At 58.5% G+C, this 17,906-nt stretch overlaps 3 protein-coding genes across 3 annotated transcripts; 2 read left to right on the forward strand and 1 right to left on the reverse strand.

Annotated features, from left to right (window-relative positions):
* Window positions 1-1,227: 1,227 nt before the first annotated feature.
* gyg-1 (Glycogenin-1) lies at window positions 1,228-3,924 on the forward strand (the record flags this gene model as incomplete). Its single annotated transcript, XM_037323809.1, has 9 exons — window positions 1,228-1,266; window positions 1,339-1,366; window positions 1,424-1,530; window positions 1,618-2,202; window positions 2,257-2,362; window positions 2,568-2,667; window positions 2,718-3,435; window positions 3,511-3,597; window positions 3,673-3,924. 9 exons carry the CDS (start codon window positions 1,228-1,230, stop codon window positions 3,922-3,924), a joined length of 2,022 nt encoding a protein of 673 aa, XP_037178375.1.
* Window positions 3,925-4,325: 401 nt separating this feature from the next.
* Window positions 4,326-6,912, reverse strand: HRD1 (ERAD-associated E3 ubiquitin-protein ligase HRD1; the record flags this gene model as incomplete). Its single annotated transcript, XM_037323810.1, has 4 exons — window positions 4,326-5,905; window positions 5,953-6,637; window positions 6,685-6,789; window positions 6,889-6,912. 4 exons carry the CDS (start codon window positions 6,910-6,912, stop codon window positions 4,326-4,328), a joined length of 2,394 nt encoding a protein of 797 aa, XP_037177623.1.
* Window positions 6,913-7,426: 514 nt separating this feature from the next.
* On the forward strand, window positions 7,427-8,303 carry CGCA056_v008564 (Uncharacterized protein; the record flags this gene model as incomplete). Its single annotated transcript, XM_037323811.1, has 3 exons — window positions 7,427-7,699; window positions 7,749-8,081; window positions 8,127-8,303. The coding sequence occupies 3 exons, from the start codon at window positions 7,427-7,429 to the stop codon at window positions 8,301-8,303; spliced, it is 783 nt and encodes a 260-aa protein (XP_037177624.1).
* Between the last annotated feature and the right edge of the window lie 9,603 nt (window positions 8,304-17,906).

The following is a 17,906-nucleotide window of genomic DNA, read 5'->3' on the forward strand; positions in this document are numbered from 1 at the left end:
GAGAGAGAGAGAGAGAGAGAGAGAGAGAGAGAAAGGGAAACCCGGCAGAGTGTTTGATGGAAGTTGGCCACCCACCGGATCAGAGATCAGAGAGCAGAGGCGAAACATCGTCTCAGCTTTGAGGTCCTCGGTGCACTCTTCTCTCCTCATGCATCTGGGTATCATCGAAGAAGAGGCGGTCTGAAATCACCATCATCAACATCTCCGCCGCTGACTTGCTCGACAGTCTCGACAGTCTCGACAGTATCCATCCGTAACTGCCACCACTACCACCCATCCCGCCGCAATCTCCTGCCATGCTGCAACGGCCTTGCTAGTGCTGCACAGCTGTTTGCCACGACCCGGCCCACCTCGACCTCTCTGTCCTATCCGGCCCTGCAGCGCTCTGGGGTCTTTCGCCAGCGCCCCTTGTCGCGCATCGTCGCTTTCCTTGCTGGCAATACATGTTCGATTTTTTATTGTATCACGAGTATTATTCGTCGACCAAGAAGTAGACCTGCCCGAGACTCCTTGCCATTGGTAGTCTCTTCTCTGCGACGTCCACCCGAGGTACGTTCTTTTCTCACGCTACACACTTATTTTTGCTGTGCGATGATATCTGAAGCTTCTCGCGGGAGAGGGGGGGAAAAATCGCATCGTATCGCGACTAACACGTACTCTTCGCTAACGATATATAATTACGGGCCACAGACATATCAACCGACCAGTTCCCGTCCCGCCTGCACGCATGCTCGCTTGCAACGGACGTCAACAAATTCCTTGCCCCTACTCATAATCTCTGGGTTTCCTGCTTCTTCGTCTCCTCCTTCCCCTCCCTTCCTCTCCCCGTCCTCGTGCAGCCTCCAAGGATCCCTGGGGCATCACCAACTGAACACGAGCACAGCAAGGTACCCCCGGCTTCCTTGCGTCTTGTGCCCACCTCGGAGCTCTGCTCCCACCTACGAATACTCCACGCCTTCTCTTCTCTCCGCACCGCAAGTGGACTCGACCTAGACCTGGACCTTGACCTGGACCCAGAGCGCACGGCGCCTATCCCCGCCACACACTCCCATCAGTCGCCCAACTTCAACTTTTGCCGTGCTACACCACCAATTCTGACGGAGCACTTGTGTTATATTGTCCATGGCCTTTCGCTGACGCCCGCACCTGTCTTTGTCTCGCTCTTTTTTTTTTTTTTTGGTGTGTCCGTTTGGCTTCGCGTCTGTCTCGGAACGCCTCGTCTTCACAATGGCGGCCCTTCGCGGAGGCGATCAGGTCTATGCAACGGTTCGTGGGGCTCAACCGTCGATGCAAAACCCCCAAAAAGTAAACAAACAGCTAATCGCCAGCCTTCCATAGCTCCTGTTGAACGACACATACCTTCCAGGTAGGCCCAGCCCGCTCAATCCGCTTCCTGTGTCGATGCTCACACTTTTGGTGCTAGGCGCACTAGTTCTTGCTCATTCTTTGCGCGATGCCGGCACCTCGAGACAGCTCGCCGTCTTGGTCACGCTCGATACCGTCTCCGCTGAGGTCATCACCGAACTCAAGGTGAGCTGAGCTCCCGTGCGAATATCTCCACTCCCGCCACACTCTGAGCTTCCCCGAGCTTCGTGCTAAACACCAGTTGGCTTCCAGGCCGTCTACGACCATGTAATCCCTGTGCCGAGAATACGAAACGACCGACCCGCCAACCTCTACCTCATGAACCGCCCCGATCTGCACTCTGCCTTTACCAAAGTCAACCTGTGGAGACAGACCCAATTCTCCAAGATTGTCTACATTGACGCCGATGTCGTTGCGTACCGGGCTCCCGACGAGCTGTTCGACATCGCCGCGCCCTTTTCTGCGGCGCCCGACATTGGTTGGCCGGACCTCTTCAACACGGGTGTCATGGTGCTCAGCCCCAACATGGGCGACTACTATGCGCTCATGGCCATGGCCGAGCGAGGAATCTCGTTCGACGGCGCCGACCAGGGTTTGTTGAACATGCACTTCAAGAACACGTACAACCGCATCAGCTTCACCTACAACGTCACTCCTTCGGCGCACTACCAATACGTCCCCGCCTACCGCCACTTCCAGTCGAGCATCAACATGGTCCACTTCATTGGTCCCGACAAGCCCTGGTTCAAGGGCCGCCAACCGAGCCAGACCGACTCGCCTTTCGAGGACATGGTCGGCAGGTGGTGGGCCGTCTATGATCGCCACTACAGAGCCACGGTGTGTCCCACAAACCACTCGTCCAGATCAGATGCTGACGGAGGTCAAATTCAGGAGACGAAAGCTGCTGCCCCTCCACAGCATGACAACGTCCCGGAAATCGTACAGTACTTCACCAAGGGAGAATTCCAGCCGCAAGTTGCTCACGTAGCATCAACGGGTGAGCATTGTCGCGTCGCGCTGCCTTCCCCCACAGGATGCCCGTGATCATGGCCCGTCCCATCCGCACCAGTATCACGGATCGCTGCCCCGTGACCCCGGTCAAGGACCTCGGCCTGAGATTGCGTATCAGGCTGGCCCTTCGTTATCCCCTTCCAGCGAGTCTTTTCATGTTTCTCCCAGACCGCAAGCTGAGACTTGACCAGAGCAGGTTCCAGCGCACCAGGAGCGAGGTCCATCACCGCCACCTGCGGAGCCGCCGCGAGAGCCAAGCAACCCCCCCGTGCCAGCATGGGATGCTCAGAGGTATGTTTTTCATTGCCCGTCTGTGCCAGACCTTGGACTAAGCGGCCTAGACAACCGCCCCCCGCAGACTCGAGGCCGGAGGCTCTCAACTTCCCGTCGCAGGTGTATGAAATGTCTCAGGATACCGCTCCGTTTGTGCCTCCCGAACGATACCCGAGCCCGCCGCGCAACATGTGGTACGAGGTCCCCAAAGAGAAGCCTGCGCCGCCGACGCAGAAGCCGCGACCCATCTTCCCCTGGGAGGTGAACCAGCCCAAACCGACCCGCATCTTTACCGGGGAACTGGCATCGCCATCGGCCGAGGAGCCCTCGAGCACAACAACTGGTGAGAAAACGGCGTCATCCGCATTCCAGGCTCTTGCTGAGCCGTCTCTTGTAGGATCATCGACGACCGGCCAAAAGAGCGAGCCCAGCACCCCAGCCACCCCGACCATCAGAGTTGCCACGTCGGATCCTTGGAACGCCTTCACACGTACCAATGCCTGGGACGAAGTGCCCGAGATCGAGCGCTATGTCGAGGGTCTTCAGAAGCATCGTCGTGGGAGGAGCCAAGGGTCGCTGGGCGGCACACCTGTTGCGAAGGTGGCAAAGGAGCACGGGCTCAAGCTCACCGACTTCCCCAGCGTAGTCGACCGACCAAGTCTTCCAGTCACTCCCGCGCCGATTCGCCGGCCAAAGTTCTGGGGCGGTGGCGGCCCTGGTGCCAGCGAAGGCGACGACGAGGAGGAGCTGCCGGCCGCCCATGGCGTGCCGCCGCAGTCTGACTGGGTACGTGTACATGGAATTCGGTGGACCCCCGCAGACTGTCTTTGTGATGTGACTAACGTGCCGCGGATACAAAAGGACCCAGCAGTTCAGCTCCAGAAACTGGCTAAGCAGCAGTCTGAGGCTTTGCTGAAGAAGCTTGGTGGTGAAGGAGGTCCCGAGGGTGTGAGTCGCGAGATCCCAACACGCCCCTTGCCGTTCGGCTCTGAGGGTATTTTTTCACCTACTTATGTTGCGCAGTCATCTGGAGGGGTGGTGCTCAGCCCGCAGCCCGTAAAAGGCGGCGTTGCCTCGAGCATTGTGCGCAATATTGGTGGTGAGACGGATCACTCGACAGCAGCCCGGACCCCCGGCACCGTGTCGTCGTCGTCTGCCATTCCGGAACCGTCTTATCAGGGCCCGGGCGCCGCCTGGGAGAAGGGCGAAGACGTGCCGTTGAGGGAGACGCCCGCACTGTCCACGGAACAGGAGCGCGACGTGCTCGACACATGAGCTGGTGGGTGATGAACCGTGAGCCATCCCGTCTAATGTCTAATCGAGCAGCATTGATCTTGCGTGAAGCGTTGAGCGGTGGTGCGCAGGCGAGGAGCTGCTGGCTGTGCTGTACTATAGCAACTGGCATGTTTAGCGACGAGTATAGTGTTGAGACGACTGGGGGATTGGGCGCAGGAGTAGCGAGGGGTACATATTCCTTCATGTCCAACCACAGCGGCGCGCGTAGCAGTCATGATGTCTAATGGACCACGTACCTACCACATCTTTAGGTCAATAGTTGGTCATTCTTGTTGCTTTGCATAAAACATGCGCTAGTATTCCTACAAAAGTGGTATGATTTTTACACCAAGGCCAGATCCGCCCGAACGCCGCTGACTATGCCTACTGTCCCGCATCGTTTACTCATCGTCCTCGGCCTCCTCGACCGTGACAGCTTTGCCCTTGCCCTTGTGCTCGTCCTCCGCACTCTCCTCCCTTGCCGCGGCCGTCTCCGAGCTCCTGCTGGCGGGCTCATCTCGCCTTTCGTCGGCCGAAGACTCGGATGGCGCCGGATTGCCCAGGCCCGACAGCCCGCGGCCGTTGCCAAACAATTGGTTGGCACCGCCCCAGTTCGGGAGCACCGGGTTCGGAGCGATGACGGGTGGCGGCTCTGATCGGCCCGTAGACGCGCTGGAGCCGGGCACACTTTCTTGCCGAGGCTCGGGGGAGGTGGCGGCAGTCTGTGCAGCCGGGCTGCTCGTCTCCGGAGCTTGCGCTGTGGTGGTTGATTGTTGTGTGGATGCAGGGACTTCCGAAGTGCTCGTCTCGCCTGATGCAGAGGGTGCCGACTCGGGGAACGGCTGGGGGGCATAAGATGCGGCCGTGCCGTCAAGTCGCTGTAGAGGCAGAAGAGACCATCCAGGAGGGATGACGACGCCCTCCGGGAGCTCGGCGCTGCCAGCGGGTATCGCGTTGGAGTGGTTGGAAGCCCCGTGTCTCGTCACGACAGGCCCGTTCACCCGTAGTGTTGGGTGGATCGGAACCTGCGTCATTGGCATCGTCGGGAGCGGCAGTTGAGTCGCTCCGATGTTGACGACGGGAGCCGCGCCAGTGTTGGGCAGCATGTTTTGCGCCTGTTCCTGCTGCTGCTGGAGCTGACGGATGCGGCCCAGCTCCGCCGTGAGAAGCTGGAGCGTCTGCAGCTCTTGGTGCATGTGCTGAAGAGACTGGACCTCACGTTGGATCATTTGCTCGAGGTGCTGAATCTGCCCGCGTATTGCCGACATGTTGTTAGCTCCCGGCGTCTGCGCGGCTGGGGTGAAGGGGCCGGCTGGGGCTCCTTGGCCGAGGGGCGTCGGGATAGCCTCCGGCGGGACGCCCATCTGCTGGGCCAGCTGCTGCATGTTCTCGCCCTGAGCGAACCCGAGGCGGAGCGGACCGAGCTGGAACACCCGGGCGGCACCGTTTCTCGGGGCTTGCTGCGCAGGCTGTCCGCCCGGGGCGGCTGGCGCGTTGTCCGCAGGTGGTTGCTGACCGGCGGGGGCCGCGGGCGCAGCTCCGAGTCCGCCCAGCCCGATTCTGGCGAGAACCGCCTCGCGGTTCTGTGGTGCAGCAGCATTGTTGTTGACGACGACGGGGCTCCTGCAGGTAGGGCAGACTTGTTGACGTTCCAGCCAGCTCTTGAGACACCCAAAATGGAGAATGTGTCCGCACGGGAGCTTCTTGGGGCGCACCCGTTCGACCGCCCCAGCGCTGGGATCCCAGGGGCGCATCTCCTCGCGGCAGATGATGCACGTGTCCTCCCGCGACAGCTCTTCCTGCGTGGCATCGGGATACTTGTTCATGTCTTCGACGGCCTTGCGGTAGCGCCACAGAGCAGAGCCCCTCTTGATGACGGAGCGAGCGGTCATGAAGAGGTCACGCATGATGTGGATCGGAAGGCCGTAGAAGGTCAGGAGGATTCCAAAAAACACCAGGTAAATGGCGAGTTTGACGCAGTCTAGAGGGTTAGCGTAATGTCGGCGGAGCGGGAGTCGTCCGGCTTACCAGCAAACAGATCCAGTATCAGAATCCACTGGCCCTTGGCCTCCCACCCCGGAACCTCAATGTCCATCTCGTCAACGTCCTCCTCGCGAGGGAGATCCGCGTCGTCGCCTGCGCCGTTGTCGTGCTCTCGTTGGCGAAGCAGCTCCTCGCGCTCCTCGCGGACCTGCCTTCGGCGCTCCTCCAGACGCTGTCTAGTCTGCGTCTTGATAATGTTCTGTTCCATCACCGATACCATGTAGCGGATTCCGGTTCGTGCCGAGCACGTCGCCAAGACGGCGAATTCGAAGAGGAACATGACCATCATGTTGGGTCGCGCTTGTTGGATGACCGTGTTGACGGTGTATCGGAGAAGCCATATGTCGTAGACTAAGCTCAGGAGAAGCGAGATGCTGAGTCGGGTGTGGAAGAGGCCGGGGTTCGTGGGCGGTTGCTGCTCGAGGACCTCAACACGTCCGTCGCCAATCCAGCCCCAGACCTTGCCTGTCACCAGTGCGGTGAACATGACGAGGAACCATGCTCCAATCTCCTCGCGAAAGATTGTCATCGCTAGGCATGTTTCCGTGATCGCGAACCACGCCCTTTCTGAAAGCTGCTCAACCTCGACTTGTCGCAGCGGACCGTACAGTAGTCGCTGCAGGCCGTAAATCATGGTGCCGTAAATAAGGTAGATGAAGTTGACCAGGACCTGGACACGTCAGCGGAGCTTCTTCGCGATTGCACGGGAAGACGAACCAGCAAGCAAAAGTTACTCTGCGCGAGGTAAACCATGGCCGAGTAAAAGTTCGCTCGTTGGTGGAAGGCCGAGACGACGACCGTGGCCGCCAGGGCCGTGGATACCTGTCGAGGGTCAGCACGTTAGTCGTCCGAGAGGCGGAGTTGGAGGCTGGAGCTATGCGAACGAAGCTCGATAGCTCTCCAGCGGCACGAGGAACTTACCCCTGCGTACCACGCGAGCCTCATCTTCGCGTTCGATGGGCTGAAAGCACGGGATTTGTATGTTGAAATGGGGGCGGCCCTCAAGTGCCCATGGTGTTGATGCAAGCCAGAGAGAGTCCCGTTTGCGCTGTTGGCGTGGTGCGTCGGAGCTCGTAGTAGATGCCACGTTAGTGACAAGCATCCACTCAGCTGCTGTGGATTACCTGAGCAGTGACGCAGGACACCCCGGCAGGTTCCAGGCTGAGCACGTGATGCCCGGTTCGCCAGCAGGCTCGGAACTAGTTTAGGCCGATTCCGATGGAAGGCCCGGGCAATGGATCCGTCCGGACCGAACCCCATCCAATGAACCCCGGACATCGGCCAGCCGTCTGCCGAATCCCGACATCACCGTCCCCGATCCCGGCACTGACGTGAGGCATCACGGATCATAGAACCGGGTCTTTCGTTTTCTCCCGGCCTTCACTCATGAGCGTGATTGACGGCTGAAGATGGTCCTGGGTTCATGGCTTGCAGTTGAACGTTTATCATGACCACCACCATGACATCCGGATTTGCTCCTGTTGTTACCCCAGCACTGATTGCTTCTATAAGATGCCGGCCGCACATCCCCAGGCACTCCTGGTACTTTATCGCAGCAACAACCCTGATGATTCTCAATCGTCCCGACGAGATCCCCAAAGTCTACAGGCATGTCATGAGACACGGTGTCGGGCCTGGTGATGATATACCCGGAGCAGACGAGCAGCTCATGATGTCGAGGAAGTTGAGAGAGGCCCTCGTAAAAGCATCTGCCGTTGGAGGTCTACCCAAGGTATCCCTGAGAAAGAGGTTGAAGGGGGGCACTCGCTGACGCTGGTCAGGCAATAAACTCGCTCATGGAATTGAAGAAGGCGACACCGGAGCACCTCCTAGATGAGCCATGCGACGGTGACTTCAACGCCGTATCGCCCACGGCGCGGCATCAAGATGTCCACGCTACACCCGCGTCAAAGATCATCGAGCGTGGGCAGCAATTCTGGAACAACATTTATGGGAAGATTTCTAGACGGATCCTGAGCCAGCTGGACAGGTCTGGTACGGAGGACCTGGGCCTGACGGCACGGCTAATGTATGGGTATATTCTGAGCAACACCAACGTGCTGTCCCCCGTGGAAACGTCATACGTGCTCATTGCCGGGCTCATCCCCCAGGATGTAAGTCAGATGCCGCTGGGTTTAGGATCATCCTGACAACGACAGGTCAACCCACAACTCAAGGGCCATTTGCGAGGCGCTCTCAACAACGGGGCGACGGCGGACGAGGTGAGGGCTGTGAGAGGCATCGCCATGGAGATCTGCGAAGCCTCGGGTATGAAGCAACTTGGCGAGTATGTGCCAGGCGGCTGGGGATGGCGCAGTGAGGTTGCGACGATTTGACGCTGGACGGTTTTTGGCGAGGCCGGACGTCGAAACGATTGCTCCATTTGGCCAGAGCAGTCCGCCTTGCCAGCAACTCACCCCACGGAAGCCCTGTCAAAGGAGATCACGCTGCATGTCCCGCACATAGGCTCATGAGGCTCAAGACTCGAGACAGCTTTCCGCGGCGGAAGCTAGTTCCGCAATAAGCGAGGACAGAGACGATTGGCATGGAGGGGGGAGGAGGTGGCCCAGGCCAGGTTATCTGGTCCACCACCACTGGCACCTCAGGGTCTGTGTCGTATGTGATACTGTGCTCCCGTGACGATAGACCGTGGTACAATTCAGCAAGAAGCGGCAAGCATGGGTGGTAGTTGCCGGCGCGCATACACGTAGATTGGTACGGCCGTAGGCAGCTGCATATAGGACTTGTATCGAAGTTGTCTCCGTAGGCGCACCCGTAACGAGCGATAGGACGAACATGGGGAAGACAGGACAGGCCTGCCACGGTCCATGCAGTGCGACCCTGTCGAGATTGGCGCCGGGTTTCTGAGCCACCAAATGGGTTCGGCCGTGGAGAGCAGCGTCGTAGCGGCAGCCTGACCGAGTAGCGGGGACGCGGTCGGTAGGAGCCCTGTTGGACTGTCGACAATCCATGACGGAGGCAGAACACCACAGCTGAAGGCATCACCACGATCGGCCAATGTCACGGAGTGCGATTAACAAGGCGAGGGCGCTCGCGAAGGCGCAAAGAGGCATGGGCTCGATGCAACAGCACATCACTAGCTGCAAAGATGCCCCTGCAGCGCGTCTGGCAGACGTGGTTCTGCTTGGCTACCGTCAGGGTGGTGGTGGAGAGAGAAGAAGTGAGGGAGCGGAAGACCAGGCCATGCCCCAGGCTCCTGTCAAAGCTCGGCATAGGTTGCGAGAAGAAACAATTGAAAGCGTTGGCGTGTTGATCTTTCCGGCGGGCAGGGAGCAGGGAAGAGGATTAGCGAGGTTGACGGGTGCAAGTGACGGTCCTAAGTGAGGACCGGCCGCTGTTGTTCATCAGTCTGCAAAGGCACCCCGTACGAATACAGAAAATGGAAACGGTGGCTGGTGCATGGCGCCACGGGAGGGGTTGCTTCGGGGAGGTGGTCGGCGACCATCTCGCAGCAATTAATTTCGGAAGGCTTGTCGTCCGGGACAGCACCCCTGTGCCATGCACTCACTCAGTGCTCTCTATCCCCCCAAGCCAAGTTCAGTGACAAGTTCAGTGATCACTCGTCAGCGGTCTTGGAGAACGACGACGACACGAACCAAAAGCCAGCCCAGCCCGACGGCAGCCGCGATTTGCTGATGCCTGTCATTGGGCTGGGCGATGTCGAGCAGCGTAGGTCGGGTCCAGCGAACATGGGTCCGTTCCTTCTCGACGCCTCCGGATCGTCGCCGTGTGCTGCTGTATCCCCCCTCCGTGCCCGCAGGACAGAGCAGGACAGCGCTGCCTGGCCGTCCGTCCCGCACTGCGATCCGTCTTTGTCTTCGGTGGTGGATGCAGAGGAAGAAACTATTGATTCCAACTCGTGGCGATCACCACAACGGCCCTCGCCTTCGCCGTCTTCGCTGACCTCTGCTCCAGCAACGGCATCCCGTCGCAGCCGACTGGCCGCTCTACGCTCGCTCGCGACCCTGTCCCCAGACCAGTGCCTTTCTTGCCTCGGTAATTGGTATTCTTCTGCCTCATCTGGCATCCGTCGGAATCTGGCAAGCCTGGGCTGTCGGCACCGGGCACCATCTCCGACCTGGCGATATCGCAGGGCCACATCGCAGAGCTAGCCCGACCTTTGCTCAACTCAACCTCCCCCGTCGCGCCTTTGACCCCTGTGCACTCTCGCCGCACGTGGTTCTGGGGTCCATCTAGAGCTCTTTGAGCAACTTGAAGCCGTCTGGTGTGGCATTCGTCCAGCTCGAGCCGTCGTCGGGGCGGCGGCGTGGCGTCGCTCGAAACCCGCTGCGCGGGTCAATGAGCTTGTCCATGAGGCCCGTTTGTAACCTTGTTTACTCGCCTGCCTTTCTTTGTTGTTCTCTTCCTCCTCAATGGGGCAAAACGAGCAAGGGAGCCAGTCGTCTCCCCTTGGCACGTTCACTCTCGCCTTACCCAAAACACCACCGCGCTCTTGGACCGTGGCCTCGCCCCGGGCGCCTTACGCCTCGCACAGGCATAGAAGCCAACATCATCATTCATACACAACGCACAACGCACACGCCCTAGCTGGACGAGCACCGCATCTTTCAGTGTCTAGGCCCTCGAACGGCATGGCTGCAGGGCCATTGGACACGGAGAGGGTGCGTTGGACTGAACACAAGCTACTGGGCCGCAGGGCCGCGCCGCCTTTTTGCTGGGATGACCAGTCCCGCCGGTCTGGATTCTCGTCCCAGCATTTTGGTATGGCAGCCAGTAGCTTACAACGCTGGGATCTCGCATTGTTCTGAACGCCCGCCCGCGCCCCTCGAGAGAAGAGACTGACCCCCCACAAAGAACCGCACATGGGGACATCCAAACTGGCTCAAGATGGCATCTTCCGCGCCGCGGTCTCGTGACGAGCCTGCAGATCTTACTGGCGACTTTTTGCCACATTCTGCTTCTAGCCCTTGCAGCAACGTCAAGTGATGCTCTTTTTGCTAAGGATCGCGGACACACTTGAGCCGGCAGCACAGTCATGCCGCGAGGCTGCAGAGTCGTCTCAAACTTTCGTTGAGATATTGCCCGCGGCGGCGTTTTCTGGGAATTCAGAGGGCTTCCACGCCGTCTGACCATCACGGCGGCTACAGCGCTTGCGCGGTCTGGGCAGCCGTCGTGCTCCGGACCAGACGTCGTACTGAAGGACACCCATTTGTCCCCCAGCCCCTCCGAGCACTACGTGGAGAAGGCTGTGGATGCAACTGTCGCATATCGGACCTGGTTGGTTAGGCGATTGACTTGAAGAAAGCACCTGCCACCGGGCCAGCCAAATGACCTGCGCCTCTATGCAGAGGATACATCCAAGGCAGTTTGTATCAGCCTCGATATCAGCGACCGTTGAAAGACGCGGGTAGGATCGAAGGCGGGCCAGTCCAGCTTGTTTGCTAGCAGGCCTTAGAGCAACGCCGCCTGCATTGGTTCGGGTCGATCGACGAGCATCAAATTTTGTACACATGAAGAATGGCAAATCCAGGAGTACCTGTTGCGCGACTACCAGCATCCCAGAGGGTAAAATGTCGTCTTATCACTGTGTTCAAGGTGCTGTGCACTCAAGTGCGGTTGCGCGAGGAATCAGAATGCCGATGCTGCTTGGGGAAACACGCGAGGCATCATCGAGGGGTAGTAGTCTGTAGCAGAGTCCGCGCAGATGATCAGATTGCTCCCGCTCCGTACCCGTCCCGGTGGTGTGGTTTCACGGCGCCTTTCTGCACCGCGATGGCGGCCGAGGATACGATGTCAAACCCCCACACCAATCTGCGACTAGAGTTATGGTGGTGGTGGTGATGAACGCAACAGCTGGGGCGTGCAATTCAACAAGTCGGCCCAGGACAGGAGGCCATGCGAGATGAGCCCCTCAACAACTGGAGTGAAGCCATGGCACCAAATGTCATCTCAATCGGTCTGAGGAGCCGGCCAAGCCCGGCCTCAGGTGAAGCTCAACATCAGTGACCAGGCTACTGAATGGTCGATGTAACGGCGACGTGGTCAAGCCGGTCTGGCCGTCCTCTCGAGGCTCACCGCTGCGAGCGCAGGGAGACAGGAAATTCCGGATAACCTGTCGAGCGCAGTCGATCATGATGTATTGGTTCTGCCTGCGAAGTGCGGATGCTTTGATATCACATCATGCCGTCCACGCTGAGAGAGGGGGAGAGAAGGAAAAAAAGGGCATCTGTCTGATATGTCGATCATTATTCAACCCAAACCTTTCCTCTGATGTCGTATCTGATCTACAGAGTTTCCACGGTACAGGGGCAGCGGGACAGGGGTATATCCCTGCTGTCAGCTCGCAACTTGCAAATACGCCAAGCCTAGTTGGGAAAGCGTGCATGCTGCAATAGCGGCCGCGGCGAGACAAATCTCCAGCGTCGGCCTATCACGAAGGGTAGAGGGCGCGGACGGACGGCGCATCTCAGCGTGCAAACGGGTCGTAGCTGCGAGAACCCAGAGGCCATTGGATTCTCCATCTCTTTCTCCCCCTTGCCTACCTATCACCGGGCCTCCGAAAACAGCGTTGAGTGCTATGTTCTCCCGTTGCGCGGTGGTGTTGAATCTGGAGGCACACAATGATGGGCAATGAATGAGACAAACGGCGCACGTCATGCCACACACACACACACACACACACACACACACATATCACACACACCATAGCGTATCTGTATGAAGGGGGAAAGAAAAAAAAGGCAAATGAAACCTAGCCACTGGCCGGCGTCCAGTGTCATCGAAGCCCACTGTTGCAGAAGTACTCCGCAGATGGATCTCTCCTTGGCCAGCCAATGGCGCTTCGTTTCGTTCCTTTCCGTTGCCCTTTTTGACTCTCGTTTAGCCTACCCGCAAGAGAGATGATGGCCGGCTGGCTTCTTGCGTGCCTTTGTGCAGGGAATGAGACGTGAAGGCACCTCAACCTCAGCCTGCACCTACGGACACCTGGGTAGGTTCTCACTGTCGAAGAACGGGCATGTCCAAGGTTTTGCTAGCGGCTGCCCTGTAGGTAGCGAGGGTTAGGTAGAGGGGTCCGAACAACCCAAGGCACGGGCAGTGAAGCAGTCCAAACTGTGTCTGAAATGAGTGCCTTGTGTCCCACTAATCTGCCCACGCTTGTCATGCGTGTGTTCGGAGTTTATCTCGTTTGGGGTTAAAGATAGAAACCTTGATTTGACGCGTGTGGGGTCGTCCCTTTCATTGTTTTTTTTCCCTTTTTTTGCTGCTGTCTCCAATGCTCCGTGGACCATGACCAACCCACCCACCCCGTCCAATGAAGGGAGGCGTCTCTTCTCAATATCGCCTGGCGCGCTCATCTTCCCCCCCAATTCCACCTGTCGCGGCGTCCACCCCCCTGGTCTTTCATCTCAGTGCTCTCAGTGGAGACAGCATGGGACAGGCTTCCTTACCTAAGGCAGATAGATACGTATCTCGACCTCAAGCCACGAGAAACCCTCGGTCCTGGAGCTAGTCGGCGGACGACGTGCTTGGCGTCCAAACGATCCAGCCCCAAAGTCAGACTTGCTGCGTAGAAATCTCAGGGTCTCCTGGCTTGCCCAAACGCAGACAGCCCGAGCCCCAGGGCGCCATCGGCGAAGCTTTGGGGCGGACGCCTTCGTCTGTGTTCGTCCTGCGTCCCGGCGTTGGCCCCCAAGTGCGTGCAGAAGCAGCCCGTCTCTCCTCTAGCACCGCGATGCGAGAGACGGCCCTCGACTGGCGCGAGCCCGCCGCATCGCTCAAAGGGGCGCCACTCACAGCACAGCCAAACCGTCGTCCCAGGAGTTTGGTTGCAGCGCGCCATGTCCCGCTTGCTTTGGCTGGCAGCTTGCGTAGATGCCGCCGGTCCGTCACAAGCCATTGCGGCACGGGCAAAACCGTTGACCACCCTGGCAGCCCATGCCCGCAATCGTAGACAGGAAGTACAGGTACACCTGGGCCGTGATGCTGGCTGCTGGCCATCAGACGTGAACAGACACTGGACTGGCCAGGTAGACTGGCCTAGACTTGGCCGACGTCGCAACGAGCCATGGAGACTGGAGTGGCCTCTCGACTGGGAGTCGCGACTGACGAGGTGCAAGCGAGCACTGAGCATCGACAGCATCCATGAGCAGACAAGTCATGTGCAGCATGCGTGGTTGTGTGAGGTGGTTCCTTCCCCGTCCCCATCCCCGTTCCATGGGCGGTGCGGCGTCACAGGTGCATCTGTCGCGGCCACCAATCACAAGTGTTCCTTCCGCCCCGCCTTGCCCGCTCCCTTTCCCAACTTCCCCGTCCACCAAGACAGCCCGACCTAGGCTCCTTTCGGCCTGGCTCTTGGGAATTCTCGTTTACCACTTCTTCTTTGGAACAAGCGCCTTTGCTCCAATCCGCGAGGCAGGGTCCTGCCATGTGAGATCTGCGGAATCCAGAGAAACGGGTCCGCCACCGCTCGATTCGCTTCCCCAAACCCTGCCGCCCATCAAGCGTCACCCCGGCTCGGTCAGAGGCGGGAAAACACCACCAGCACCAGCATCAGGGCCAGTGTGTTGAGCCCTGCTAGCCAAAGTTGGATCTTGTTTATTCGATACAGAAAAGCAATAGCAGCCCGTCTTACTGCACTGGGTTTGCAGAATCGTCAGGCGGAGGCACCTCGCAGGGATGGCGCCTCACGATATGCCGGGGGAACGAAGCGGTATGCGGCCAGTCCATCAATTGTTTTGTTTGTGAGGCATCCCGTCCTCTTTCACGCAGCACACCCCGTGGGCAAGTCATTCCCATGCTGACTGCGTACCTAGGTGATACACTCCTAAACCAACGGCGATTATTGTGTTTGTGTGAGATTGTTGCCCTCGCCTCCAACCATAGGCAGTGGCCCCGGTCTCACCTTAAACGTGCGTTCCAGCAGCCATTTTGATATTCGAGAAGTCAGCATGGTGATCTCCGGCTGTTTCGCGGAGTTCCACTTTTGGTCAGCCCGTTCAGTTGGACGGAGTGAGGGAATGACGGCGTCTTGGCCCATGCGTGTCTTCATTCCGCGGCATATGAGAAAACCGGTGCTGCACGTCGGCGAGCGTAGGCTGGCGCTACTCTCCTCTAGCCCATCCTCTCACGCCTACGCTGTTCCGCACAAAGTATGGCGACAGTCGAGCAGCGGCGGCCAGCATCTCCACAAGACGTTTTCCTCGCCTCGGCGCATTTCTCAGAGGCCTCAACTGAAAATTGTATCCGTTAGGTAAGGTACGCTATCCATGATGAGTCTCCACCTGCCGCTATTCCGTTCGGCGAGCCCGAGCTTGGCACCCTTGACAATCCACGACTACGGTCTACGCAGCACGTAGGTATGGACGGTCGCCTACCGGCCAATAAGAGACTTCCGTTTCACGGCCAATCAGCGAGCAGGAATCACCGCTTGGCCTTGCTACGCCTCTTGGTGCCAAAGCCGGTCCGTTGCCGCGCTTTTTTGTGGCACAACCCCTGGCGGAGATGCCAATGGAAGGGGAAAAGTAGGCTAGGAAAGTGCGGCAAAAGTGACAATGACGATGCCAATGTCGGGCAAGCGAGTGGGTTTGCGAGGGACCGTTTTGGATAGACATGAAGGGTCCTCGCAACAGCATGGCGAGTTGAGAAAGGATCGGGCCCGGGCAGCATGGCATGGGGTGGGTTGGAAGCCGTCTGGTAGGTATGCGGAGGGCGTTGCTTTCTGGTCTGTGAGATTCTGTAAGGTAAGGTTGGGTACCTCGCACAAAGCCCGAGTACCAAAACAAGACGCTATACCAAGTGCAAGCCAAGCGCCACGGCAGAAGCAGAGCAGAGGGCTCTGTATGATGCGAGACAGTTCGGAGAGAAAATGGAAGCCCCCCCCCCAGACTGGTCCCTGCTCGATTTTTGGGTGCCCGACGTGCTGCCAAACCTTGCGCCTTGGCCGTGAACCCAGATTTCACTTATTGGTGACGGGATATGACGAGACACGACCACACCGGTCAAGTCGAGACTGAAGAAGAAATCGACAACAGAGGAAAGACTCGAGGGTGAGGCTATCGCACAGCTTGCCGAATTAGGAAGTTACATGGTCCGTGCTGAAAACCCGGCAAGGTGGGCTGCCATTGGCAGGCAGTGACCAGTGACCAGTGACCATCCGCACCGCACCGCACCACCCACACACCGCGCAGCCGTCCCTGCCAGTCGTCCCGCCCGTCCTGTCCCAAGCATTCGGATGACGGGTTGTGTGTGTGTGTGTGTACCTACTGCATAGGATGTGTGTGCAGCGCCCATGTCTCCTGCATGCTGCATCATGTGGCCGTCTCTTCCCGTTTTTGCTCTCCCCTCCGATCTTGCTTAGGTGGTCAACCCTGTGCCAAACGAACAGGACAGAAAAGGGCAGGGCCGGAGGGATGATGGAGGATCTCCCATTTCCGCAGCGGAACCTCGCGCCGCTGCAGTCTCTCCCAGCAGACATGCGCACGCCTACCTTCCTTACCCCGACGGGGAAGAGGAGAATGAGGCGTGAAAGGCAAGGGCCAAAAGGACTGCACCTTCTGGCGAGGTTGCATCCATCCCTTTCACGACTCTCTCATTGCAGGGGAGTTGCGGTCGGTAGGCCAATGAGGCAGCCTATCCAGTTGATACGTACCTTGCTCAAGCAAGCCTGCAGGCAGGCAGCTATACTACTATGTACAATTGGGCGGTAAGTACGGATACCACCTTTTGGTAAGAATACTCGTTGATGCATACCTAATACCTTACCTAATACGGATACCTAGGTAGGTTCATTCCCCTGGCTGTCTTCCCTGCACCTGCCTCCTCTGCAAGCTGCAAGCTGCACTGCGATGGCAGGCTCAGCCCTATGCTTCCAAGCCCGTCCCGGCTGCCAGGCTAGCCCGACTGCTCTCCCTGGCGAGTCTTGCTGCCCTCCGTCAGCCACACCTGCCCACCTGCCCTACTGCATAGTATCATTGGAGCACAATCCCTTGGCCGGGTAGCTGCCCTCCTTTTTTTCTTTTTTTTTTTTTTTTTTTTTCTGCTGGCTTCCCTCCTGTCTTACCTGCTGCCGGATTGGCAATCGCCCGCGAGACAGCCTACTAGTGTTGCACCGCTGGCCGCGATGCGACTGCTGCTCCGCCCCAGTATTGCTTTGCGCATCGCAACCATGGACCAGAAAAACGAAGCATCCCAAGCAAGCATCACGATGAGACCGCGATCGCCATCCACACAGAGACCGGTCTAGCCTTCTCTCATCAATCATGCACCCCGTCGCAACGAGTCTCCCACGGACGGTTTGCTTGAGATAGTTGCCTACGGACTGTCCAGACGCATTGCATCTCATCCCATCAAGATCGTCCCATCGCATCGCATCGTCTCGTCCCATCTCCTACAGGACGGCTCAGATACCTGCAGGGTCACATCGTACGTCTATGCTCTACTTGCCTGCTTCGCGCTTACCTACGCAGTACTGCGTATTGATATCATTGCCTACCGGCTTTCTTTGCCAAACCCTTCCGACCCCTGTCTCGATAGATCCCTCTGCGAGGCACACCTGCGCCTCTCATTCGTCCTCACTCGCCGTCATTACCCCCTGAGTCCTTGCTGGCCTGGCTAGCATCGACCAACGTACGGTCCCGTCGGTCGGCAGTCGTGATTTCCCTCTCTCCTGACACGGCTGTCGTCCCCTCCTGGCCAGAGTGACCAAACAGTCCGAGGACAAATGCCCCTATTTTCTACAGGTTTGCACTTTCACGGTAGCCAACAGCAGTCTGGCGAGGCGTCGGCATGGCAGGCCGCAATCAGCCAACACTGAGCCAGTGTAACGGACGCTAAAATGGCCGCCAGATACCTGGTGCCGGGTCGCCCAGTCAGAGAGCCAGAACGATTCCCGCCCGCTTCTGCCTCCAACATGTTGTTCTCTCTGCATTCGATGCAAATTTCACCTGGTCCTCACTTGC

This window comes from Colletotrichum aenigma (assembly GCF_013390185.1).
Source record: "Colletotrichum aenigma strain Cg56 chromosome Unknown KSG_Cg56_contig05, whole genome shotgun sequence".
Taxonomy (NCBI): Eukaryota; Fungi; Ascomycota; class Sordariomycetes; order Glomerellales; family Glomerellaceae; genus Colletotrichum; species Colletotrichum aenigma.